This window comes from Nematolebias whitei, chromosome 11, assembly GCF_014905685.2.
Source record: "Nematolebias whitei isolate Nwh7 chromosome 11, NemWhi1, whole genome shotgun sequence".
NCBI classification, from domain to species: Eukaryota; Metazoa; Chordata; class Actinopteri; order Cyprinodontiformes; family Rivulidae; genus Nematolebias; species Nematolebias whitei.
Window position 1 is genome coordinate 23084339 of NC_056508.1, and position 27572 is coordinate 23111910.

Consider the following 27572-nt stretch of genomic DNA (forward strand, 5'->3'; position numbering starts at 1 on the left):
ATAAATTATTTAAAATATATATTTCTAAAGTCATCTTAAAGGCTCCACAAATTCAGTGTTTTGTGACCCACAATAACCCAATTTAGGAAACCACTGTCCATTCAGTCATAACACTATTATTGCACAGCAGGTTCATTTAATGCAACTAACCAGTCCTGGTAGAGTTTCAAAAAGATTTCACAAGACCACAGAAAAAAATGAGTTTTAATGAGCGTTTTGAGAAACAAATGAGGCATAGATTATTTTATTTCCTGAAAATGGGTTATTTTACAATATATTAAGGCAGACCATACAGTTTAAAGCAAAAAGGGGGTGGGGAAGTGCATCAGCAGTTTAAGGCAGAGGTATGAGGCTTACAAGCATCGGCTAACAGAACAGCTGAGGTTTTAACACATCAAGAAAAGTTGACCTGACTGAACATTGTTGGATTTTTTTTACCTGGATTATTGAGCATGAACCTTGATATCAAGAAAATATCCAAATATTGATTTTGTACAGTTGTAGTTAGGTAGGACATCAGCAATATTTGCAATTCTAGACTATTAGCTGTACAGGTAGTAACTGAATGTAAGGTTCATTCATAAGTGCTCAAATTGTCTTTCTGGACTTCATTTCACATTTACTGAAGTAGAACAAAACGTTTTAGAAAACCCCAAATAATAAGATTTTATAATATAATACAAGATTAGAAAGTTTGTCTGACACGTGACATGAGAGATGCCAGTCAGCTGAGCAGCAACACCTCCAAAAGTGTTCAATAAAATAACTGTTTTCAGCATATCTGTGAAGTTTTCTTTAATTCAATTCAAAAATACTTTATTAATCCCAAAGGGAAATTATTTGTTGTTGTAACTTGTGATCCTCATTTCATTAAGAGATGTTATAGATGCTGATGGCTGTAGGCAGGAAGAAACAGAGCTGCTCCAACATGCAGCCACCTTGAGCGGCGCAATTCTAGAAATATTAAAATCTTTAAATATTAAAATCTCAGCTGAGTGTATTGTTACACCCCTAATTTACATCTATTCATAGTGAATTCATTGTGTCTGAGGCTGGACATATTTCAACGCAGCTGTCTGTTACTCGAACACCATACCATCCTGCCCAGAACACATTATCTTTACCACCATGACTAAATTTGATGTATCGCACTCCTGGTCCATAGTCCTTGAACACATGGATCATCTGAAAATAATAAATGACAAAAAATATCCATCATTTGGAGCTTTTTTAGGGCTCTACAAATCAAATGAACTTGATACCTTGCACATACCTGATGCCACTGCTCACCAGTCTGCATAGTAAACTCTGGTAAGTAAATCGTATCAGGAGTAAAATCCTGAACAACGGCCTTGTTGCGATTCAGCAGCTGCACAGAGATCCTATATTCACAGCGACATCGAGGTGCATACCTAACGCAACACAGACACACAAACTGAGAACAGAAACACTCAGCTCCAGAGTTTTATCAGTCATCATTCTCACCAGTCAGATATTCTGATGGGAGGCTGGAACTCGTCCATAAAGGATGGGCTGTAACCTTCCTTCTCCAAATCAATTGTTTGTGACTTTATACACATGCTGCAGACAACAGAGGGTTTAGGAGACAGTTATGATACCGTAATTGCCGGTCTATAGAGCACACCCAAATATAAGCTGTGTAGATGAACAGATGCTGGGATGTATTCATCATTTAACGCGGATTCCTCATTTTTCTGGACTGAATAAAACGTGCATTGAATTTAAGGAAATGCAAACGTGAGACGTCATTTAAATTTGACCCATCAAAATGAATGCGGTCATTTATTTACAGAATCAAATTTAACATCAAACATTTACATTAATTTGGCAAATTATGAAAATAACAACATAAGCAATCAATCAGGAAAAATCATACGGCCATGATTTTACCGTTGCTGCACCACAGACATTTATAAAACTGTACAACTATGATCTTTTGCCCACATGAATGTGGGTGAGCATTTTACACAGACATTTCTAAATATCTGGAAGAATTTCTACTTCATAGGAAAGTTTAAAGATGGAAAGAAGTTTAGAGGGAGTAAAGGATGGGGTTTGAGGGAAATTGAATGTTACCAGAACCGACACTCTCCATCAGAAGCCCAGCTCGCCTCGGTACGCTTGGTAGGAAACTTGACCCATTACCTCTCTGATGATAATCAGCAGATATGGTGTTCCGTTAACGCTACCGGTCCAGCGTCTCCTTAGAATGGCTGTTGCCCGTCAGAAGTAGTGGCGAGGCTCTGTTCGACACACATTCACCTCAGTGGAAAATGTTATAATCCCATGGAACTCGGAAGAGCTTTGTTGTCATGTCAGGAACTCCAACAGCACTCCATCAGAACTCAGCAGAACTTGAGTAGACTCTCACCGAACTCTACGCTCTCAGACTCTTAGAACTCCGACAACTCTCTGAGTCTGTAACTCCGTGAGACGTAAGTCACTCTGGGTACCTGTGAGTCTCTGTAGAGTCTGTGTAGACCAGGAAGTACTGACATTTTAAAGACTCTTTCCCGGTTCACTTTTTGGGATTTTTCATTGGTCAGAAACGACCAGAAGGGGTGTGTTTTTGTGACGTAAGAGGTTAGAAACAGCGAGAATTGTTATGGGACAGCTCAGAAATGTTCTCACAGACCGAGAGGGTTCTGTTTTGGCGTGTCTAAGACACAGGTGCAAAACATCTCTATTTACGTCTGAGAGGATTCTAAAACATGACAGTTTTAACATAACAACTTGTTTTTCGTTTGACTGTAACCTTGTAAACGCACACACTTGCTCATTCAAAAGCAGAAATCAGAAAAATGCATAATTACTCTGCAACAGCTTTTAACATGAGTTCTAACTTTTGCATGAGAATAAAAATCATTACTCAGTTAATAAAATTGATTAGTTCACTGCAACATCTAAAATGGTTTGAACTAAGACACTTTGATTATCAACATTTGTAAGATAGTAATGATAATAAAAAGAGAGTGTTCTTTTCACTTGAATCTTCAAGAAAGAAAGTCTCAGGATGGGTGAACCTGTATCTATGTATTCAAATACATGAAATGACAGTTCCTGTCCCACAAGGTTCTAAAGGTCAAGAGTTTTGACCTTAGACTGGGTTTCGACGTAGGCCTAGTCCACTACAGTCCCCCCTTTGGAAATCATCACCTGTCCATGGAGATGAATTCCAACTATGGACTTACGTCGTCGATTGTCCTTGAAGCTTGATGTAATCCAGCAAAGAAACAAGAGTCAAGAGTAATCCAGCAAGGAAAACAAAAGTCAAAAGTAATCCAGCAAGGAAAACAAAAGTCAAGGTAATCCCACAATGTTCTTGGTAATTCCATTGTGTTGATTATAATTCCATATCGTCTCGATACTCCATTGTAGCAATGCTTTAACCCCTTGGAAACAGAGTCTGTAATCCACTGGAAAAAGTCATATAATCCACAATGGTAAATCCACAACGATTGGAAGTGTTGATTAATCAGCATACAGAGGGGTACCCTTGGATTGAACTGAAGAAGCGGCCACCGGATGAAGAGTGGAGACCAACGTCAGGATTGCAGGTCGCCTCCAGCGAAGGTGGTCTCCAGCGACGTCCAGCCCGTGCCGTTCTGGTTCAATGTGTCATGCAATTATGTGGTTTAAAGTGGGCTTATGAAGGGGATTTTACATAAGGCCTTAAACTATATGCACCTGGTGTGTAAGCTATTATGGTTGAGAACAGCTACGACTACCAGTTAAGGGGTGGAGCATGCTGAAAAGGGGTAACTACAGGGGTTTAAGCCTATAGAAAAGGGTTCCAAACTACTTTTCCATTTCTAACTTGGGTTAAGTTAGCTTTACATGGCAAAATATAGTTTGGTTCAAATGTCTGTTGTCTTTTAGACGAACGACTTGAGATTGGGTGTTTGGTTTCCCCATAAATGTTTTGGAAGTCTATGGCGAGACTTATCAAAAAGAATTAGCTATCCCCCCGAATAGAATTGTTCGAGTAGGTTCGGCTTAAGCGTTGTGAGATCAATGTAGATTATGGTACTTAAAGTAGCAATAATATACATTGACTCCGCAAAGATTGCAATTTAATGAATGAACTGCATGTTGGCATGGTCAAAGGCTTCTTAGTCTCTAACTTACTACACACAAGATTCATTCTTACCTCAGAAACAACCAAAATCAACTAAACAACGTTTCAACACTGACAAGAGTAGTGACTAAGCATCTAGAAACATCGTTTCACTGCTCCTCCTCACCCTGGTTGTCAGTTTCAGTCGCGCTGTCCCGTGTGAGTGGCTTCTTTGCGGACCCGCTTACGCGAGGCATAATCATATCGAGGTGCGCTGCATGGCGATCCACGTCGACTCGGAGTGACGTTTGGCCCCGGGACAGGGATGCGAGTATCCCACACAATACGAGGGTTATCGTCATTAGCAGGGCTATGATTAATGTGTCCGCGCTCGACCACGCATAGTTAATTGGTTGGATCGGGTTCTTAGTTGTGGACCTGAGGGACTTGAGAACTTGGTTTATTGGTTCCACGTCGACAACTTGGGTGCCTTCAAAACGGATCCTTCCCAGAGTCTCTGGATCTATGTCTATAGACATATTTCTCAGGTACTCTGAGTCATCCAGAGTCGCGTCCCATCGTTCCGGATCGAGGTGATAGAGCGTCAAATCACCAATGTGTATGGTTGTTCCCTGGGGAACACTGATCCACATCGTTTTGTCCGGTAACGCCAAAGGTCTATTTGCCCCGGGTTGATCGTAGGCTATGATCGCCTGTCTTTGAGGAGCGTTCACTAGCCAACGAGAGCCAATTATTTCCGCTTTTGCATCTTTAGCCAGGTGTCGAGGCGTTACGGTCGTTGAGCACTTAGAATTTTCCGGAATAGGTGTTAATCCGCATATGCCCGCGGTTTTATTCCACATAAACGGTTTGCTCGGGCACAGATAGTGTATCTCCCGAGTGAGAACACACATCTGCAGGTTTGGAGCTAGGTAAACGGAGGGGTTGTCGTCGTGGTACGCAACCATCCTTGGTGTGTCAATTTGAACATGGTTTTCGCCGTGCCAATTGCCAACATTTACGACGTCCCTGAGTCTATATATGCCGTTTGAGGGAATTATCGGTAGGTTGACAATGAACGCCATTTCAAATGTTTTGTGATTGACGTAGATTGGGATTGCGCTACCGAGAGTGTAAGCCAGGTGTGCCTGTGTTTGCGTAACTTTTTCGTGCGTAGCGGAGCTGAGGATGTCGTTCACCATCTGTAGAGAGACTAGATACGGTGGGATCCTACCGGTGGCTAGTGTATCTACCGACGAACTGATATCTCTAAGCATGTCAGCAAAAATCCTATCCATTAGGAGGGTGAAGATTACCAGGAGTGGTACCATCATTGTCCTATGGAAGCACACAGAGGTAGGTCTTAGCTTCGTAATGGTCAAGGGTAGGTCCTGTGAATTTAAACTATGGTTAAGTTTCTTATCCATTAGTTATCTTCTGCTTGGATGACCCTTATTCCCACGAGGTCAGATTTTGTGAGATCTTTGTCTCCTGAGGAGTTGTTGCACGCCTTGTGTGGTTTAACCTGGTTACGGTGTACCCATTTAACAGTTGGCTCTTTTTGGCCTTTACTGATTTTTATCTGGTAGATAATTGGAGACACTTTGTCGGTTATCAGATGGGGTCCAGTCCATCTGGGCATCAGCTTACGGGCGAGAGTTCCGGTCCCGGACTCTACTCTCCCAGTTTTGGGTGCAAACGTGTAGTACCAGACCCTGTCTCCCACTTGGAGTTCCTCGTGAGAGGCCTTTTGGTCGTAGTACGCTTTGCGTCCTTCAGCTGATTTTTCCAGGTTTTTCTGTGCGAAAGCAAAAGTGTTTTTAAGGTGTCTTTCCAAGTCTTTCATGTATTGTTGTGTGGTGTAGGCTGTTGCCATGGCAGCATCGCCTGGTTGGTACAACAGGTGCAGAGGGAGAGTCATTTGTCGACCCGTCATCATCTCGAAAGGAGCGATGCCAGTCGACGTGTGTGGAGTGGCCCTTATGGCCATGAGGACCAGAGGGAGTTTCACGTCCCAGTCCTTGTGGTTTGCGGCTACGTATTTTTTCAAAATACTCACCACAGTCCTGTTTGCTCTCTCAACCTGGCCTGAAGCCTGTGGGTGGTAGCCAATATGGAAGTTGGCTTTGACGCCTAGCGTCTTCCACAGTTCCTTCATTACTTCACCTGTGAAGTGTGTACCTTGGTCTGAGTTCACCCTAAGGGGAAGTCCAAACCTTGAAAATACATGATTCACTAACAACATAGCAGTGGTTTGTGCTGTGTCATTAGGGGCTGGTAGACATTCTACCCATTTGGTAAACGCGCAGGTTACCGTGAGAAAATATTTATTTCCTCTAGAGGTTTTAGTGAGTGGTCCGACCCAGTCAATCTGGAGGTCCGACCATGGAAATGCAATGCCTCTACAGCTGCACACATTAAATAAAAAGTAAAGATTTGTGCATACTGTATACGCTGCTAATTTTTTCTCAGACTTTGGACCTCACAGTTAAAATGCAGGAGCAGCTAATTTATGTATTTTTAAAATAATTTTAATAATTTGTATTCTTATATTTTGAAAGGCTTCCTGCCATCTCTCAGCAGCTTCCTGCCACTGAATAACATTTTCTTTTGACAGAGCTGGATGCTCATGTAGCTGCCCAACACGCACCCCTCTGAGAGGCAAGCTTTTGTAACATCAGAGTGAATGCCTCAGGTAACCACATGTACAAAGCCTCTTGCTCAGGGTTTCAGTTTTCTTACCCATAACTCCACCCACTCGGTCATCATGTGACCAGAACTCTAACCCAAATGACCAATGAGGTACTCTCAGGACCCATCCCCCAAGTTAAGGCTTCAGTATACTGCCGCATATGTCCGTTCACGCGTACGTACGCGTGTATTGTACGCAGAGGGTTCAGACTTCATACTCCAGCGTACACCCCGAGCAGCTGCAGAGCAGCTTCACAGACAAGGGGCGTTTACCTTCGGGACAAATTGAGGTCGTCGATTGGTCATTTGCTGACACGCCTACTGGATTGATTGACAGGTCGGAAAAAAGAAAAAAAAGCGAGCGCTGGCAGCCTCAGCCACAGCGGTGTTCTGTGTTTATATGTTGTTAATAAAAAGATCTAAAAAATAAAAAAAACAGAGCGCTGGTCCTGCAGCCCACACTTCAGACCAGCCCACCAGGAAATCTCCAGACCCTCCCGCAGCCACGCTGGACCTGAGTTTAATTCGCTCGTGACAAATTCCTTCATTTCTCACCATTTCAGTCATTGCGTCAAAGAAGGAGGAAGAGATCACTGCCTCTTGGCAAAAAAACTAAAGAAAAGGTCAGATCAGGGATGAAGAAGGGGAATTTAATACATTGGTGTCGCATACAAAACGGTCCGTCGCTGGGCAGTTTATTGTGCGACACCGCATACGCGTATGCAGTCGTAAAAATTTGAGCTTTGCACGGACATGCCCTGGGGGGTACGCACGTACCTCTGCGTACGTACGTGCATACCTCTGCGTATGGATGTACGCGGCAGTATACTGGGGGCTTTAGACGTGCATTAACAAGGCTACCTGTTTACAGTAAGCAAAGGTAAAAAAAAACTGACCAATAAAATTACCGGACAGGTCACAGTGGCCCAATGAAACTTCTGATTACTAGCTGCTGTAAATGTAATGCACTTGCACTAAATACTTCATATCACTTACTGTATTTTACACCTCATGCACAGACTGTTCATTTGTTCAGCGATAATGGAAAACGCACAGAGAATTTCTTATGATGCAGCTTGCAAGTTAAAAGTGATGGATCTGGCTGTCGAAGGAGGAAACAGAGCTGCCGCCTGTAAGCTTTGCATCAACGTGTCGATGGTCAGGCATTGAAAGCAGTCAAGTACATATTTTAATAAAAGTTTTTAAATTTTTTCTGTGACATATTTCGGTGTACGGTGTGTTTAAATAGCGAGATCTCATTTAAGCTCACATCCGAACACATGAAGACCAACGAACAGGAGGGGCTCTTCCCTCTTCCTCCCTCCTCCGCTGAGCAGAAATCACGTTATTCTAATTAGAAAGTACATTTTAAAACAGCAGCTATTACCAAAAGTATTACACTATAAGTTTATTGTCATTCTCACCATATGTGGTATGAAGTGGTAAATAAGGATCTAAGACATACACTAAGATATACTCTAAACGAACGCCAGACGGTACGCTAAAAGATATAAGACGAAGCTAAATGTTTTTGGTAGCAGGAAGCTTGTTAGCCCATTGAAACTAAAATAAAATCCATAAATTAGCCGAGGCATTGGATAAGCCACAGTGTTGAAAACATGTGAAAAAAGTAGCAGCTTATAGACCTGAGATTACGGTACTTACTAAAGTAACTGAATAAAACCTGTGAAGTCACTGGCACATATTTCTGGATCACTGCTGGTAATTACTCACCTAAAGGAGGTCACAAAGTTCTTCTGGACTGCCTCGTTTGGATGCGGCATAATAGGTCTCTCTATAATCCACCTGTTACCACCGTTCTGTAATAGTTTCCAACCTCGAAGTTCATCTTACAAAACCAAATGCACAAGACAAATTATCTTCTTTTATTTCTTAGCGAGAAACAAATGGCAACGACACACAATTCTGTAAACTGGTCAGTGTTTTTACCTTCGCCCCTCGGATTCTTGAGAAGATTTCTTCTTTTCTTGCACAAGAAGTAAAACAGCCTCCAGTCACTGGATACTTTGGAAGCATTGTGGACGTGATAGCCCTCTCTTCTACACCTTTCTCTCCAGAAAGACTCCCTGTCGGCTACTTCTTTCCATTGATGGCACACCAGCCGACACACACAAACAACTACATGTGGGGGCAGATTGAGGAAGATTTCCTCCAGGATGTCCGGAGGTAGAAGAAAGATCTGACAAAAACACAAAGCGCACTAATGATCTGATGGTTTGATTAAATAAAATCAGTTCCTATCACTGGTATTAGATTCGGGCAGCACGGTGACACAGTTGGTAGAGCTGCTGCCTCTCGATGAGCAGGTCCCTGGTTCAAACCCCGGTCCAGGGGCCATTCTGAGTAGAGTTTGCATGTTCTCTCTGTGCATGCGTGGGTTTTCTCCAGTTTCCTCCCACAGACCAAAAACATGCATGTTAGACTGATTGGTAACTCTAAATTGTCCCTAGGTGTGAGTGAGAGTGAATTAGGGTTGTACATCTCTGTGTGATAGACGATTCGATTCGCATCTAGATACAAAGGTTACGATTCGATTCAAAAAAGATTTATTTTAAAAACAGAACGATTTGATTCGATTCAACTTTATATAATTCTACAGTTTAACGTTTGTTGAATGTAGACAAATATTTCATTATGAACAAAAAGGGCCATTTCTATAAATGTGACATTCTTATAGTATTTTTAAATTAGTAAAAGTCTACATATGTCAAATATAAAAGTGTGCAGTAAGGCACTGGCAAAAATAAAGTAAAAAGCCAAATAACAGAATCACATGTCAAATGTGTTTATTTTTAGACATGGACCTAAAAGGACCAGCTAAAAGAATATTTCTTTGTTTGATGGGATCAATATAAAATGAGAAAATAAAGAAAACTTATAAAAGGCACAAATGATTACAGCAGCATGTAATAAAAAAAATCACTATGAAAAAAAATAGGAATGTTGTCAATGAATGTTTGTTTGTCTCGTTTGTCTCTATGTGTCTCTGTGATGGACTGGAGACTTGTCCAAGGTGTCCCCCACCTCTCGCACAGTGATTACTGGAGATAGGCACCAGTGAGGCCTGGGACCCAAAAAGGAAGAAGCGAGTAAAGATGATGGATGGATGGATGGATGGATGGATGGATGGATGGATGGATGGATGGACAGACTTGCTAGAATAACACCTAACAGTGACGTAAGAGGACTGATTAAAAAGGTGACTGGCGATTTTGAACATCCAGTTTTGACAGTGGAAAATGAAACTGCAATCTCAAATAGGAAAAAAGCAAATATAGCCAGAGTTTTTGCAAAGCTACACAGTTTAGAAGATGACAGAATGAGAGACAGAACATAAAACCAACATTCAGATGTTAAATAGAAAGGAAGAAAGAAATAACACAATGGATTAAACATGTACTTTGGCTGAGATGGTGAGAGCTTAAAGTAAAGCTAAAATGACCACTTTGGAAAAAGATCAGGTTTGCTGTTCCATGCAGAAGAAACAAGGAGAAAAACAACTTCTGAAGTTATTGGATCTTTGTATCAAAGTGTGGATAGAGAGAAGTTTACACTGTGAGTGCATAGAAACAGTTATCCCAATATTTATACATTATATAAATATTTATACCCAATATCCCACTACAGTTATCATCCCAATAAGAAAACTGACAAGGATCCATCCAAACCTAGAAGCTACAAACCAGAAACACTGACATCAGACTTGTGCAAAATTATAAAAAGAACAATAACTGAAAGGTTATCATACAAGAGGACCGATTGTGAGCTACCAGAATGGTTTTACAAACGAAGGAGCACAATGGAGTCAAAATCAGACATTGTAATTTAGAAAATGCAGGAAAGAAGAGAGGAGGAAATAAACTGGATAAGTTGGGGGTCGGTCTGGGAGATTAGAACTGTGTTTTATTTTTGTTTGGAAGAAAAAACAAAGCAAAGGTTGGATTTGAATTATAAAATCAACACACTGTTAACAATGGTACACCACAAGGTGGTGTGATTAGTCTGTTACTTTTTTCTTTAATGATTACGTGTACTATAATGAATTTTCCAAGACATTCAAATATATAAACAGAACACTTTTTTGTGGATGATGGTACCCTAAAGAAAAGAAGTAAGAGTTTGAAAAACACACACACAACCCCCCCCCCCCCCCCCACACACACACACACACACACACACAAACTATTGATTCAAGGATTCAAGGTTCTTTGTCATTCGCACCACACGTGGTACATGAGGTGGAACGAAATTGTGTACACAGGTCCCAGTTACACCCAACATAAATATAAATTGTAAAGAAAAACAGTAATAAGATCTGATATGAACTAAGAAAAACGTTAACTGATGAGGTGATGAACTAAACGATTAAGATTTAAAATTGTACGGAGGAAAAAAAACTCTGATTTTATATTTCTCTCTTTGAAAACAATTGAAAAAGAATGAAATTATCAAAGTATGGAAAACAACTAGAAAGCTTAGGAGCAATAACATTTTTGGGGGTTGGGGCTATTGTTGTGTTATTCACACTTGACTCGGGCAGGTTCAATTAGCAAAGCAGAGGAAAAATGTCACAAAACGTTTGGCTGGGAGGCAACAGGGAACACGTTTTAGATCACTGAAGAGAATAACCCTGATAAGATCTGCACTAAATAACAGCGGAGTAGCCAGTTACATAACTTGAAAGTTGTGCAAGCACAATCCAAGGAGGTGGGCAGTGGAGCTTTTCAAATGTTACCAGTGGTAGAAACTGGAAAACTGGCTAATCTCTAGTCGTATGACAACATCCTATAAAGCAAATGTTATAGGAATGCTGGGTAAATGGACATTTCAATACAGCTGAGTAGCTAATGGCTTTGCAAAAGGTGAATGGCTGAGCTGCTGTAGGGATGGCTGTGTTGAGAAGCGCAGCAGGTAATCACTGAGCAGTATGAGAGGGGTGCTGTGTTGCCCATTAGGCCTGTCCCTGCGCCTTGCTCGTCTTCCTTGGGTCTGTCTTGGTTGTGTTGATTTGTTGACTTGGTTTGCTTTAGTTGGTTTATTTGGCCTGGTTTGGTTAATTCAACTCTTCTTTTGACAGGTTTGAGCTTCTCCATCTTGCCATCAAACTTTCATTTTACAATAAACATTCCTAAAATCATGTTTTATGTCCTTTTCCCTTTTTTTTTTTGTCGCAACCCCAGAACCAGGTTGTAACACACACAAAAAAAAAATGGAACTTTTTATTTTAAGATTACGGTAGTCATACAGGTACATTTCTAGTAGCTTAATGGAGACCAACACAACCTGAAGCTGAGTGGTATCTACTAGAAATTACAAAAAAAATGTTTTCACTTAAAAAAAACCCATAAATTTACATAGTTGAACCAAAAAAGAAACAAGGTCTTAATTTGGGATGACAGCTTCAACGATAAACTGGATTGTTAGGCGATGTGGTATTTTATGTCGATATGGGTAGAAGAATCTAAACAAGTCAAAGTATTTCACCAGCGTCACTTTCTGTTTTGGCAAGACTGAAGTCTTTAATGCCAGTGCTGAATAGTAACAATGACAATGAATGTGCTGAGCATGATGAACCACTGGCTCTGTGTCAAAACCATCAGTGATCTTTGGTACTTTTCTGCTGTTAGGTTTGGGGGCTGGATATACGGTGGACGCCCAGATGTTGTATTTAAACTTACAGGATGACGCCCAGATGTGGAGGCAGCTGCAGATGAACTAGCTGAGACAACAGAACTGTTTGTTGCTCCCATGGTTCTACTTCTCTTCTTCGTCATGGATAAAGCCAGACTCGACTTGTCGCCTCTCGGAACCTACAAGAACAAACATGCGTCCAGTTACAAATACCGAATGCATTTTCAGACCTTCAGTCATTTAAGCAGGACGACACGAAAAAAAAAAGTGTTTGCTCCCTTTTAGCCTTACCTTTCACCCTCCTCTCATCACAGGACGCTCAGGTTTTCTACGACGCAAGTGAGTCACTGAATAAACAAAACTCCTGGTTGAGCGCATATATTCAAACACCTGACTGTCGGAGCAGCGAAACCTTAAAAAGAAAGTACAGTCCTGTAAACTTCGTCGTTGTGGATATTGACAGTCGGCAAAATAACCGGCATGTTCATTACCGCCACCTACTGGTCGGAGTGTGGAACAGGAAGTGCCCCACATACAGTACAGGCCCGTGAATCCAACTTTATGGCATTGAGAAAATTACCTGAAATATTTTTGTGGGTCTCTTAAGTTGGTTTAAAGTAAATCTGCTCCACAGCTTTATACTTTGATTAATAACTTTAATTTGATATAAACCTCTACATGTGTTCCTTGTTATGTAATTATTATTATTATTGCATATTATTTGAATGTATATAACTCAACCTGTGAAAGTTAATTGATGCGTTGTATTACTTTTTTTGTTTGCCTTGGTTTGTTTGTAAATTGTTGTTCATTCAAAAAAAAAAAAAAAAAAAAAAGTAATAAAATATATAAATTTATTTTATATATATATATATATATACAAAAAAGGTAAAAAAGGTATCTTTACAGGCCCAACCTCGGCAGATGCCATCACTGATCTGACCCACCAGACTCTCTCTCACCTGGAGACCAGTGACTCCTCCGTGAGCCTCTGTTCCTGAACTTCAGTTCTGTGTTCAACACCATCATACCACAAACTAGTGGCAAATCTGGCAGCACTGGGAACTCCCTGTGTAGCTGGATCCTGGATTCCCTTACCTGCAGGATCAGGATAAACAACACAACATCCTCCACCATCCTCAGGAGCACTGGCTCACCCCAGGGCTGCGTGCTCAGCCCACTGCTGTTCACTCGCAGTACCAGCGACAGCAGAGCTCGCCACATTCTTTAACAGGTCTCTCTTGTTAATGAGTCCTTGTGGCTCAATGAAACCAACCTGTATAAATAAAGGTTGAATGAATTCATTCAACCTTTATTTATACAGGCTAGTTTCATTGAGTCACAAGGACTCATTTACAAGAGAGACCTGTTTTAAATGAAAATCATAAATGAGGTGCACACAACTATAAACATTCATACTATGAAAGCATATAAAATGAAAAGCATATAAAATAAGTGATATAAAATAAAATAAAAGCATGCTACATTATAAAAGTTGTAAAATACTAAAAACAGGAAAATGTTTCCATTGGTTTTTGCATTGAAAACAGTTGTTTAAAAGCTCTTCGAGAAGTCAAGGTCGAGAGTTTCTGATCTTTTTGCAAGGAGTTCCAGGAAACAGGAGCAGAATAAGAGAAGGCCCTTTTGCCAAATTCGATCCACACTGAGGTGATGCTGCAGGTAATGATGTCTTTGGAGCACATGTTGTTGCTGCACTGATATTGCAACATAGGAGGAGATGTATGAAGGCAACAGATCAAAAAGTCATTTAAAGATGAAAATGTACCAGTGAGAGGGTCTGTGTGATGTTAATGATGACCAGTTGACCAATGAATATAGAGTGCATTGGTGAGTATGGTAGTTACAGCCAGTTATGAATCTTAACGCACCATGATAGACCACAACCAGAACCTTGTGGTGAAGTTTAGTTAAACTCATCAACCATGGAGGGGCAGCACGGTGACGCAACTGGTAGAGCTGCTGCCTCTCAGCGAGCAGGTCCCTGGTTCAATCCCCGGTCCGGGGGCCTTTCTGGGTGGAGTTTGCATGTTCTCTCCGTGCATGCGTGGGTTTTCTCCGGGTACTCCGGTTTCCTCCCACAGACCAAAAACATGCATGTTAGGCTGATTGGTAACTCTAAATTGCCCCTAGGTGTGAGTGAGAGTGAATGGTTGTTTGTCTCGTTTGTCTCTATGTGGCCCTGTGATGGACTTGCGACCCGTCCAGGGTGTACCCCGCCCCTCGCACAGTGATTGCTGGACATGGGCACTAGCGACCCCCGTGACCCAAAATGGAATAAACGGGTAAAGAAAATGGATGGATGGATGGATCAACCATGGACACAAGTCATCATGCAGGCTGGAGGTAGAGGACCTGACGTGTTGGTGCAGGGAAAACAACAACATCCTCAACAACCAGAAGACTAAAGAGATGGTTCTAGATGTCTGCATGACTGGCACTGCCCCCCTTCCACTCTACATTGATGGAGCAGTGGTGGAAATGTTCCCCTCTGTCTGGTACTTCACGGTGCAACTGGCCAACGCGCTCACCTGGCACACCAACACCACGGCTGTCATTAAAAAATCCCACTAGCGCCTGTACTTCCTAAGGAAGCTGAACAAAACAGGTCTGGAAGCTGATGTCCTCAGGTCCTTCTACAACTGTGTGGTGGAGAGCATCCTGACCTCCATAGCTGCACTGTGGCAGAGAAGGAGGTGCTGCAGAGGGTGGTAAATCTGCTCAGAGGACCATCGGGTGCAGCTTACCTTCCCTCAGGGACATTTATATCTCCAGGTGCAAGACAAGAGCCACCTGCATCCTCCATGACCCCACACATCCTGCACATGCACTATTTACACACCCCCCCCCCCCCCCCGCCCGCCGCCGACCTCGGGGAGGAGGCTGCACTGCATCTGGGCAAAAACCACCAGACTGATACAAAGTAAATAGCTTATACCCGGGTGTAGTCAGACTGCTGAACTGCTCCTCACCCAAACACTGAACACTTAACATTAGCAGTTAGTAGCTGTGATCTGCTGCCACTGATGTCTGGCTGCTGCATTTAGCTGTTTTCACTTTTTATTTATTCACAATAGTTAGGGAGCACAAGCTAGTGTATCTCTTGTGACAGTCCCAAGCCCGGGTAAGTGGTGAGGGTTGTGTCAGGAAGGGCATCCAACATAAAACACTTTTGCCTAAACTAATATTCAAGTTCATCCAAGCAAAACCATACCAGATTAAAAAAAAAAAAACTGTCCAGATGACCTGACTGAAAATTGATGGATTATATACCTGGATTATTGAGCCTGGACTTTTTGGTCATACCAGATCAGTTGAGGCCAGAGTTAACAATGACCGCCATCGGTGCTGTTGACAAACAAGGCTCTGGTGGAAATTGTGCTACTGTTAGTTAAAGATCACGAGGAGGGAAACGTGTCAGGAGACAGAGGGAGACAAGGAAAGTCAAGAATGTAGGACTGAGGGTTGCAGCTCTAAATGTGGAGACAATGACAGGCAAAGGTAGAGAGCTAGATGACATGATGAAGGAAGGTAGAAGTTTTATGTGTCCAAGAGACCAAGTGGAAGGGCAGCAAGGCTCACAGCATTGGAGCAGAGTTTAAACAGTTTAACCATGGTGTGGAGAGAAAAAGTAATGGAGTAGATGTGGCCCTGAAGGAGGAGTTGGCAAATAATGTAGTAGAGGAGAAAATAGTGTCAGGAGAAGTTGGAACAGTCTGATGGCCTGAGGGACATAGGACTTCCTGAATCTGTCCATGGAGCAGGACTGGAACAGCAGTCAACCACTGAAGGAGCTCCTCTGCTTCATGAGGGTGCCGTGAAGAGGATGGTCAGCACTGTCCATGGTGGCTAGTAGCTTACTGAGGGACCTTCTCTCTGCCACTGATGTAACTCCAGCTCTGTTCCCAGCACAGAACCAGCTTTCCTCACCAGCCTGTCGAGTCGCCCTGCATCTCTCCTCTTAATGCTGCCTCCCCAACACACAACATCACAGAAGAGGACACTGGCTACCACAGACTGGTAGAACATGAGCAGTAGTTTCCTGCAGATAATGAAGGACACAAGTCTTCTCAGGAAGTAGAGTTTGCTCTGACCCTTCCTGGAGAGGGAGGCTGTGTTCACTGACCAGTCCAGCCTGTCATCCAGTTGTATGCCCAGATACTGTATGTGTAGGTGCTGACCACCTCCACATCAACCCCCTCAGTTGAGATTGGCTACAGTTTAATGACCAATACAAACCAAAGGGAACATACATCAGCTTGGTTACACCACTTTAAAGTCACTGAAATGTGGAACAGTACATTGTCTTTTATTTGACTTGTTTCTGAAAGAACAACTTTTGGTTTGTTTCCTCACACTGAGCATCTTTTCACTGACTGATGTGCAAATGCATTTTCATGTAGCATCATCTAAAAAGTACATTACTGATACCATCAAAGGAAATAAAGTGCTGAATTCTTCTTAAAATGACGTTTCAACAGAGAAAACAGCTTTTTTTTATTTCATTTTCATAGTAGACAAGTTTGTTTGCACAGACAGATAAATTAACACAAATACAGTCATGTAAAAGAGAAAGTTCACCCTCTTTTCAATTCTTTGGTTTTACATACATATGGATATGCAAAAAAAAACTTGTGTACAAAAACAACAAACTGACTATTAGTTATTAAACTAAAATGAAGCAACAGTGGAAAAGCCATGTGTGCAAGCTATGTATACATTTGTTGCTTTGATATGATTTAAAAAGGAAAAATGCACTTGGTTAACCGATTATCAGCAAATGTGACCACAATTTGCTGCTTTGGAGCAAAGAAGTGTGCATAACGCCGAGAAGGAAAGACATCAGCAATAACTGTAGAAAAGCAAATACTGCTGCCCTTCAATTTGTCATGGTTTGTAAGTGAAATTCAACGTGACAAACAATAGATTTTTTTTAAATTATGTCCAGATAAGTAACACTGGGACAACGTGGGTGTTCTCTTTCCCATGACTGCAAATGCATAGAAGCACAAAAAAGTGATTTTCATATTTATATTTACTCTTTAAGGCTGATTTACAAACAGCTTTGATGCACTGTTTTAAAAATTAATGCATAAATCAGACATTTTAATACTCTCAGTGGTTGTTTTTGAATCAGTGCTCGTCCACTCTGTAAACTTTGTATTAAGCATTTGTCATGTTGCTGACACTTTTTATTGTTTCTGCACACATACACACACACACAAAAATCAGGATATGGTGCATACATGAGATTTTGCTTTCCTCATTTCGTCCTTGTCTGTTCTCCCCAAGCCTGTCCCAATGGGCTTGTGCATTGCTGGGCATATCTCAACACAGGTTTGAGTTATGTGAACTCCAAAGAACCCTTTCCAAAACCGTGTATCTTTACCTCCGTGGATAAATCGAATATATCTCACGCCTGGACCGTAGTTGTGAAATATATGGGTCATCTGGAAAATAATCAGAAGGTTTAGAGTCAGTCTTGTATATTTTCTGAACTTTACAACACTTCAAGGAGAGTGTTTTGTTTTTGTACCTGATTCCAGTGTAGATATGTTCCAGTTTTAAGGTCAACAGTACGAGGTGCGAACATCTGGAGACGCTTCATTTTATTATTGAGCAGCTCCACACGGACATGATACTGTGATCCACAGCCCCAACGGGGAATTATCCTGAAACACCACAAGTAAAGACCCACACCATCATATCAACAGTAATACTGCTGATTTCTCAACTGAACAACATCAAAGTTACTTTGCAAACATGTGTGCCGAGCATAAATTGTTATATTCCAGTGGTGCTGAGAGGCTCCATCGGTGTCTTTATGTCAAGAATCAGGTTTTAGGTTTCAAAATTCAACCGGACAACGAGTGTAAAAAAACAAACAACAAATTTATTGATTTGCAGCTGCTGGAACACGTCTTCACAGGCATGTGGGGTGAGAGCCACCAGTCTGAGATTGAAGAGATGACGTCACCCCAATCGGAGGAGGATCTGCTCAGGAAGGAGGCTTTGATGCTGGACAGCGGGGCAATGCAGGGTCGTGGTCCAAAGGGAGAAGCAAGGGTCAAGCACAGGGAGTCAGAGGTCCAATAATAAATCCAAAGGTCAAACCGTAATCCAGAATTTTTAGGCCAGAAAGAGTAAGTGTTACCATGGTCAGATGGACAGAACAAAACCAGACAAGGAGCAGGCAGAACAGTAAATCCATAAAACAAGGCGTGAGGTCAAAATCCAAAGAACAAGACGTGAACGTCAGGCGTGAACAAGATGTCTGGATATCAGATAACAAGAATGGTACAATAATCTGGCAGCATTTAGTCTATTGACTCTGTCCTGAAGGCCCCACAACCTGTCTGTCTGGAAGCCTCTACTGAACTTTGTAATGACTTCCTGCAGTTTTTTATAAATAAGGTTGTTACCACAAGGGCTCTTATTTCAGCCCCTGCTTTTGACCCCTCCTGCTTGGTCCCCTGCCTGGCTGTGTTTGATAGATTTGAACCAGTGACCCTGACCCTTTTAGAGGATGTGGTTGGCCATATTAGACCATCAGGTTCTCCTCGTGACCTTGTCCCCCCTCGTCTTTTAAAAGAGGTGTTTTCCAGCATCAGGCAGGTGATTCTTGCTGTTATCAATAGCAGTCTGTCCTCAGGTGTTGTCCCAATAAGTTTTAAACATGCTGTGGTGCAGCCCCTGCTTAAAAAGCCTAGCCTAGACCAAACTGTCTTGGCTAATTTTAGGCCCATCTCCAAGCTGCCTTTTATTTAAAAAATTTTAGAAAAAATTGTATATTCACAGGTCAAATGTTTTCTGGATGAGCACAATATCCTGGGGTTTTTTCAGTCTGGCTTCAAAACTCACCACAGCACAGAATCAGCTCTAGTCAGAGTTTTTAATTATATTTTTATGGCTAATGATTCTGGTGAACATGTGGTTCTTGTCCTGCTCGACCTAACAGCTGCCTTTGATACCGTGGACCATAACATTTTAATATCACGCTTACAGCGCCAAGTGGGTATTTGTGGTACTGCACTGAGCTGGTTTAGGTCCTATCTGGCAGACAGAACCATGTCTGTCAACATAGCTGGGTCTGAATCCTCCACTGCTCCTCTGTGTTTTGGGGTTCCACAGGGCTCTATTTTAGGTCCCCTGCTTTTCTCCCTTTACCTGCTTCCATTGGGATCAATCCTTAGAAAGCATGGGATCTTTTTTCATTGTTACGCTGACGACAGTCAGATCTATATGCCACTTAAAAAGAAAGATGCCCCCTCAATTAGGCCACTTCTGTTGTGTCTTGAAGACATCAAAGCTTGGATGTCTTTAAACTTCTTAAATTTCAATGATAAGAAAACAGAAGTGATGGTGTTTGGTCCTAGTGGCTCTTGTGAACCTTGCCCTGTTGATCTGGGCCCTCTGGCACCACATGTAAAGAAAACTATTTCTAACTTGGGTTTTAAAATGGACAGTGATTTTAAATTAGAGTCCCAGATTGGAGCGGTGGTCAAGACCAGTTTTTATCACCTCAGACAACTGGCTAAGGTAAAGACCATCCTTACAAAACAGCAGCTGGAAACAGTAATCCATGCCTTCGTCACCTCTCGGCTGGATTACTGTAACGCTCTTTACCTTGGAGTCAGCCAGTCCTCCCTCAGACGCCTCCAGTTGGTCCAGAACGCTGCTGCTTGGCTTCTAACTGGAGTTCAAAAAAGGGAGCACATCACCCCCACTCTGGCTTCACTCCACTGGCTGCCTGTTCATTTTAGAGTTCATTTTAAGATTCTTTTATTTGTTTTTAAAAGTTTAAATGGTCTTGCTCCATCCTACCTCTCTGAGCTGCTTCACCCATACTCTCCTGCTCAGTGCCTCAGATCAGCTGATCAGCTGCTCCTGGAGGTGCCGAGGTCTAAGCGGAGGCTCAGAGGGGACAGAGCTTTTTCTGTTGCTGCTCCAAGACTGTGGAACGATCTCCCTCTTCCCATCAGACGAGCCCCTTCACTGTCCAGTTTTAAAACTCTTTTAAAAACACATGTTTACTCCCTGGCTTTTAGCACACACTGAATTTGATCTGCACTGTTTTTATTACTTTTATTGATCTTAATGTTTTAACAACTGTTTTTATGTGTTTAAATGTTCTTGATTTTATATGTAAAGCACTTTGTGGCAGCTGTGGTTGTTTTAAAGGGCTTTATAAATAAAGTATTATTAATATTATTATTATTAGTCATGAATGGGATTCTTAAATAGGGTGAGGAGCAGGTGCGGGGCATGAGTGCTAATGAGCTGCAGGGAAGTGGGTGTGGCAGAGAGAATGTGATCATGACACTTTAGGCACATTTCATCAACTTCCTGACTGTCTTGCCCTCTTGATTAGTGTGATATTACTCCATTTTTTTACTCTATTTTGTCTGATTTGTTGACAGAAAAAGACAGCACAATTAGAACACTTAAAAAACAACTTTATTTATTTTACATATTTTTTTTGCATCTTTATGAACACTGTCTGACAAGCAAGCTCGTGGCTACCAATGTTCTGCTGAGTTGAACTGAACCAACTCAAAGCTTCAGGAAAAGGGCGTAGCAATTATTTTCAATAATGATTTTTAGTTTGTAACTAACAAAGTAAAATTAGAATCAATATACACTACCTGCTTTGACTTATTGCTTAGAATAACTCATTTTAAGTCACAAAATGAAGAAGTAAAACATTTAGCCTCCAAGTTAGAAAATGGGATAAGTTGCTCCACTCATCAGACAACTATGCCTGTAGTAACATACATTTTGTTTGGTTGAGAAAGCACCAACAAACTAAACAAATGGTGTCATGCTAAAGTGTTGAGGTGAAACCCTTAGAAGGTCATTTAATTTCATGACAATAAATGTTCTTTAACAGCCACCTTATTCATAACTGTTTAAAAATACCACATTTTCATATTTTGTCCACAATAAAGTAATCAATCTTAAATTACTTTTTTTTACTCCTTAAGGGCCTTTAGTTAAAAAAATGACCTCCACAATTATTTTTTTAAGCTAGAGAATATTTATCTTAAGACAGTTTTTGAAAAGTAAGAAAGAAAATGAATGAATGAGGCATTTTCCTACGAGAGAAGAAACTCTGCAGCAACATCTAGACATGAATGACGTGTTGCTTCGTGTTGCCATCTGGGCACTAACGATTGTAGTGAACTCGGCCTCTGACCAAAACCTGCTTCTGAAGACCTTCATGGGACAGGAACTGTTATTTCATTGATTTGAATCCAGAAATACAAATTAGCTCATCCAGAGACTGTCTAATTGTATCCTGAACTAATCAATTGAAAGAACACTCTTCTTTTTATATTATCATTACTATTTTACAATATCTTGACAATCAAAGTGTGTTTAGTTCATATCATTCCTAATGGTGAAGTGAACCACTCATTTTAAATCAACTGTGAAACAGTATTAATGATTTTTTTTAACCTCATTTAAATTAGAAATCAAGTTAAATGTCTATTTACAAAGTAATTATGCATTTTGATCTTCTGTCTGAATGAGAAGTCAGTGATGTCGGTCGAAAGTCAGAGACAGTCAGAAAACAAGTTATTAGAACGGGCTGTATTGTTTTTAAACTTAGCATACGATAAAAAGAGAAACACTGGCATCTGCGTGTCTCACTTCGCCATAACATTTCTCTGTCTGTACTAAACATTCCTAAACATTCCTGAATCCTCTATTGACTTTTAATAACCCTCTGACATCACTAGAGCCACCCCCTGTTGGTTGTTTCAACCAATCAGGAAGCACTAAGTGACAGGAAGTGAGAACTCTTTAAAAGTCCACACTTCCTGGAACTATTCAGTCTACTGAGTCTTATTCAGTCTACTCCGTCTACGGAGTTTTCTCCGTCTTCTCCGTCTTCTCAAGCTCTTCTGAGTTCTTCTGAAGTCTTGGATCTGAGTTGAACTCAGTCTTTGATGGAGTCTTCTCAAGCCTTGTGGAGTCTTCCACTTCTGAGTGGAAACTCTGACGGACTCACAGATGCTTGCTGTGAATCCACCCGGGTGTAACGCCTCCAACTTCGAAGGGAGCTGAGCCTGTTTGTTGAACGGGGTAAATTGACACGACTTCTGACGATGACCAGCCGCTCTTACCGGAGACGCTGGAAGGTAGTGTTGAAATGGACCCGACACCGGAGCTGATTTATCTCCTGCGAAGGTAACGAGTCGTCACGTGCTAAGTGTACCGGAGGTTTGAGCTGGTGATTGAAAGAAGCGTGCCAATTCTGGTCAACAACATACACTTCTCTTCACCCATCTTTTCTTTAAACCTATAAACTCATTCCTTTAAACTCTTCTATTTTGCCAGTAATCTAGATGCCTTCAGAAATGTCTTGTTGTCTTATTAGTAAAGCGTGCCAAGTTTTATTAATCAGAACCAGATCAGCTAATCATGTGTACATGTTTTGATGTTAACTTTTGATTCTGTTAAATAAATGACCACATTTATTCTGATGGGTCAAAGGAAAATTAACGTCTCTTGTCACTGATTAAACAATCCTCACAGTTACCTCATCACATGGCATTAATTTAACTCGAAAAAGAAAGAACCCGTTATATTTAAATAATTAATTAGTAGTGAAGGTACAGTAAGCTGTCTCCCACTTTCACTACATTTAGTGGGACCATACGTGTTTTAAATAACATATTTGGTGGGACCGTACGTGTTTTAAATAACACATTTAGTGGGACCGTACGTGTTTTAAATAACACATTTGGTGGGACCGTATGTCCACAGCAAAGCTGTCTTTGACACACTACAGCATTATGTTATGATATGATACATATGGAATCAAAAAATGCATTTATAATGGATTTCAACAGGGTTATTTTTTTCCCCCTAAAAACACTAGAGCAGGGGTGTCCAAACGTTTTCATATGTGGGTCAAAAACCTTGAAGATGAAAGACGTTGCGAGCCACAAAAAAGTGAAATAAATAAATAATAAAAAGCATACATATTTTTTAGTGCTTTTTTTTTTACTCAGTGTAAACAATATTTTGGAGAAAGGACAAAATTTACTAATTTTGGTGGAGAAGGTGTTCTAAATTATTGTAGATCCAAAACATTAAAAGCTTCATAAACTATAATGTTTTATTACTTGATTTTTTTATTTAATTTATTTGATTTTATTGATTTATTGCCAGGGGCAGCACGGTGGCGCAACTGGTAGAGATGCTGCCTCTCAGCGAGCAGGTCCCTGGTTCAAACCCCGGTCCAGGGGCCTTTCTGGGTGGAGTTTGCATGTTCTCTCCGTGCATGCGTGGGTTTTCTCCAGGTGCTCCGGTTTCCTCCCACAGACCAAAAACATGCATGTTAGGCTGATTGGTAACTCTAAATTGTCTCTAGGTGTGAATGAGAGATTGAATGGTTGTTTGTCTCGTTTGTCTCTATGTGTCCATGTGATGGACTTGCGACCTGTCCAGGGTGTACCCCGTCTCTCGCACAGTGACTGCTGGACATGGGCACCAGCGACCCCCGTGACCCAAAATGGAAGAAGCAGGTAAAGATAATGGATGGATGGATTTATTGCCAAAAGATTGTATTAAATTTAATATTGCTTATTTTGTGATTTATTTTATAGGTTTTGCAGTTAAACCTAAAAATTATATTAAAAAATATCATCATTAAATTTGCAAAATGTCTACAACAATCTCTTATGCCTATGGGCCAAAATTATACCATCCTTAAGCTGCAGTTGTGAACCACACAACATCACTCCAAGGGCCACAAATGGCCCCAGGACTGCACTTTGGACAACACTGCACTGGAGGGAAGTAAAGTTACTGGGAGTTTATGGAACCATTTAAAACAACCCTGACAAAGTAAAAAAAAAAAAAAATGTATTTATAGGCTTTATCAGGAACGATCATGTTACTTGTAAGGACAACACCAAAATAAAAAAATAAAAAAAAAATAAAAAAAAATAAATAAATGTCTGGCTGATCCCCCCCCCCTCCCCCCATAAGATCTTCCAAGGGTTAAAATCTGCTAAAGTAAATAGGTATGCCATTTACTTTCAAGAAATAAAAAGAGCTTTAAAATAAAATAAAAAAATAAAAAATAAAAACTATATAAAACGGGCCCTTGCTTATAGCCATTAACAGCCTGGACAGATTATTGCTTGTTTTTCCACTCTGTGCTCAATGACTGATATAAGGTAGATGTATTGAGAAATATTCAACAGAACGATTTCAAAAATGGCCAGTTTATCTTTTTAAGGAAGGCTAACAATCCTCTTTAGGCCTCATTCACACTTCTTGAAGAACCCTTTTCTCTCCATACACAACTTATGTACATTAGAATGTGGCTGCACTACAGCAAATCTGGAAAACCTCTGCCAGAGTGAAGACACTCATGAAGCTGCTCAGGAAGCTCTTAGTACCTGACAAATAGGTTTTCCTATCACATCTCCAGACAACTCTCCTGCACTCTCACCCCGCTCTGTGTTAACAGCACGTTCTCACAACAATACTATCAAGTATGTCCAGGATTGCACTGTGCACCGTCTAGCACTAGCGTGACACTCTCAGACCGTGTCAAGATGTGGCTACAAGCTATCACATCACTCCAAGTTTGCATGATGCTACAGCTACGTGTTGGGGTAATGGGGTTGCTTCACGTGGATTTATTTGTTTGTTTATTTATTTATGTATGTATGTATGTATGTATTTATTATTAAAGCAGGGTTATCATCCATAGTGAAGGAGTCTTTACACTTAATCATGTTACAGGTTTAGCTAATAAATATAAACTGGTCATCAATCAAGCTTCCACTCTGAAACTATGTGTTCCATGGTTGTGGTGGTGATGGTGGCTTTTTGGGGGGGGGGGGGGGGGGGGGGCTTCTCCACTAAAGTTTTCTGCAAGCTTAGCAACAATCAGTCTGATTGTTGAAAATATAAAAAATACATTTATACGTGTCTGTGATGCAGCATAATGTATATAAAGTGCTGCTGAAGCACTACGGAAGTGAAAGTGTTTAAAGTAAACAAGTGTCCTGGGTCCTCAAAATTGTTGCACAAAAACAGTTTTCTTAAACCTGCCTTGTATTGTGAGCTTGTAATAATTTTTTTTTAATAAAAATCAGCTGCAGACTCCATCCAATGCCTCAACATTCACTAAATGCCTGTGGATGAATTATCGTTTAAAATAGGAATGCTCGTGCGTTCATGAAGAAGATGAACTGCTTTAACAAAAAGGTGTGCGACAGGTTGCATGCACATCACAAACGACATAAAAAACTATTATAGTCGGTAAAACATTCAAAATAGTACAAATATTAACAATGAAATGAAATTAATTTGAAATGCATGCTTCCAGATCCATACTTTCGTCATAGTGGCCTTATTATTATTATTACAACAATACAATGAAAAACAAGAAGTTATGTGTTTTTCCTCACCAGTCAGATATTCTGATGTCTGGCTGAAAGTGATCCATAAAGAACTGGTTGTATCCTTCCTTCTTCAGATCAATCATTTGTAACTTTTCACATATGCTGCAAACAAAACAAACAAGTTGAATTTATATTTGTATCATTTTTGACTATATTATATATATTCTACAAATATGCTGTATGAATTGAAGAGCTATATATCTGGACACTAATTCTGTTGACTCACTAAAAAGAAGTCGCAAAGGCTGTTCGGACTTCCTCGTCCGGATGTGGATTGGGCACTTCTGTAACTCTCCAACCATCCCCACCATTTTGCAAAATTTGCCATTCTTTCATCCCTTCTAAAAAAAAAATGTTAAAAAGTTTTGAAGGCATGCGTTGAATAGAACAGTTTATTGTGAGCGGAAAAGACATCTGGCACAAAAATATGAGCGCAGACAAATAAATAAATAAATAAAAGTCAAGCCGTCTAAAACATGTGTCGTTACAGGAAATGAACCATGATTTGAGTTTGAACTCAGATAATGTTCGATAACAAATAGAAAAAGATGACATAATCTGGTCAGATGAAGAATTATCAGTATAAAAACACTTTGTACAACTCCTGCTGTACATGAATTAAACAGACACCACAAACTATAATCATTTTACAGCTAGATCCCCACATCTAAAAAACTGTTACAGTGAAATGCTAAACCAGGTTTTCTTGTGTGTGTGTGTGCGATGCGTTTGTTAGCAAAATATTGCATAAAACACTGGATACATTTTAAAAAAACCTACATAAAAAAAAAACACAAGACAACTGACTGAATATTAAATTAATCCAATTCAAGATGTCTGCCACACCTACTCCATCTCAGCAAACACAAGAACTTGGTTCAGTTTATAGATATTGAGCTAAACGTTTATGTGGTAGTATCTGAGAGTCATCTCTAATGCACACTCCAAGCACTACCAGATGATCTGAGCTTTAAGTGTACAACTTTAACAATAACTTTTGGAGGCAACCCTGTTTGTTAGCAAAATATTACATGAACCACTGGTTCATGAAAGTCTTAGAAAGCAGTCAGGGACTACAGATTTACATCTGAATACATTTTAAAGTCAGTCTGATTTAAGATGCCCCCCCCCCCCCCCCCCCCCCCCCCACCCACACACACACACACACACTGCTCATCAACCTTAGCAAGCACAAAAACAGCTCTAACTCAGACAGTTTTACAGACTTTGATCTAAACTGGGACGTGGTTGTAGCTAGAAGTGGTTTCCAACACTTAGTGCTGACAGAATGCACGGGCTCCTGCAGATGGTGCTGGTTTTAAGATGGTCTAAAATAACTCCATCATTTCTCACATAAGCATGAAAGGTGACGGGCCATATTCATTTCTCTAAGGAAATGACGTAAACTACAAAGGACAAAACAACAAAATTTGACCAGAGGTGGAAGAATGAGTGCTTTTATTTTGACCATAGTAATTTATTATCATCAGGCCGTTTGCTTGATTTATATTAGATATATGCTTTAATTCATCTACTTCCTATAACACTCGATGACACCCTGAAAGGCTACACACAATATGCATTCACTTTTACTTTTTACCTTGCTTTTTTTATGTTAGTGTTACTGTGGTGCAAGTTAAATTTCTCAAACTCTAACTCTTTTTAATGCAAGCTGTTCTTCTAAACATTTTTTTTTTTTT

General features: G+C 40.6%; 2 protein-coding genes across 2 annotated transcripts; both read right to left on the bottom strand.

Moving 5' to 3' along the window:
* Positions 1-929: 929 nt before the first annotated feature.
* Positions 930-10424, bottom strand: LOC119417237 (F-box only protein 6-like). The gene is made up of 6 exons (XM_037684449.1): positions 10401-10424; positions 8720-8969; positions 8504-8618; positions 1486-1581; positions 1274-1412; positions 930-1185 (listed from the first exon to the last, which is right to left on the bottom strand). Exons 1-6 carry the CDS (start codon positions 10422-10424, stop codon positions 1027-1029), a joined length of 783 nt encoding a protein of 260 aa, XP_037540377.1. The 3' UTR covers positions 930-1026.
* A 7243-nt stretch (positions 10425-17667) lies between these two features.
* LOC119417239 (F-box only protein 6-like) lies at positions 17668-26208 on the bottom strand. The gene is made up of 4 exons (XM_037684450.1): positions 26099-26208; positions 25879-25974; positions 17976-18111; positions 17668-17889 (listed from the first exon to the last, which is right to left on the bottom strand). The coding sequence occupies exons 1-4, from the start codon at positions 26206-26208 to the stop codon at positions 17668-17670; spliced, it is 564 nt and encodes a 187-aa protein (XP_037540378.1).
* Between the last annotated feature and the right edge of the window lie 1364 nt (positions 26209-27572).

Bases quoted from the DNA above. Each gene is read 5' to 3' on its own strand.
- LOC119417237 (XM_037684449.1), bottom strand. From the start codon at position 10,424: ATGATAACTGTAGTGGGATATTGG. The intron at 8,970-10,400 runs GTATAAATATTT...TGTTTTTGTCAG, and splicing joins TAACTGTAGTGGGATATTGG to ATCTTTCTTCTACCTCCGGA. The intron at 1,186-1,273 runs GTATGTGCAAGG...TATTATTTTCAG, and splicing joins CTGGTGAGCAGTGGCATCAG to ATGATCCATGTGTTCAAGGA.
- LOC119417239 (XM_037684450.1), bottom strand. From the start codon at position 26,208: ATGAAAGAATGGCAAATTTTGCAAAATGGTGGGGATGGTTGGAGAGTT. The intron at 25,975-26,098 runs GTGAGTCAACAG...TTTTGTTTGCAG, and splicing joins GCCTTTGCGACTTCTTTTTA to CATATGTGAAAAGTTACAAA. The intron at 18,112-25,878 runs GTGAGGAAAAAC...GTGGTGTTTCAG, and splicing joins GACATCAGAATATCTGACTG to GATAATTCCCCGTTGGGGCT.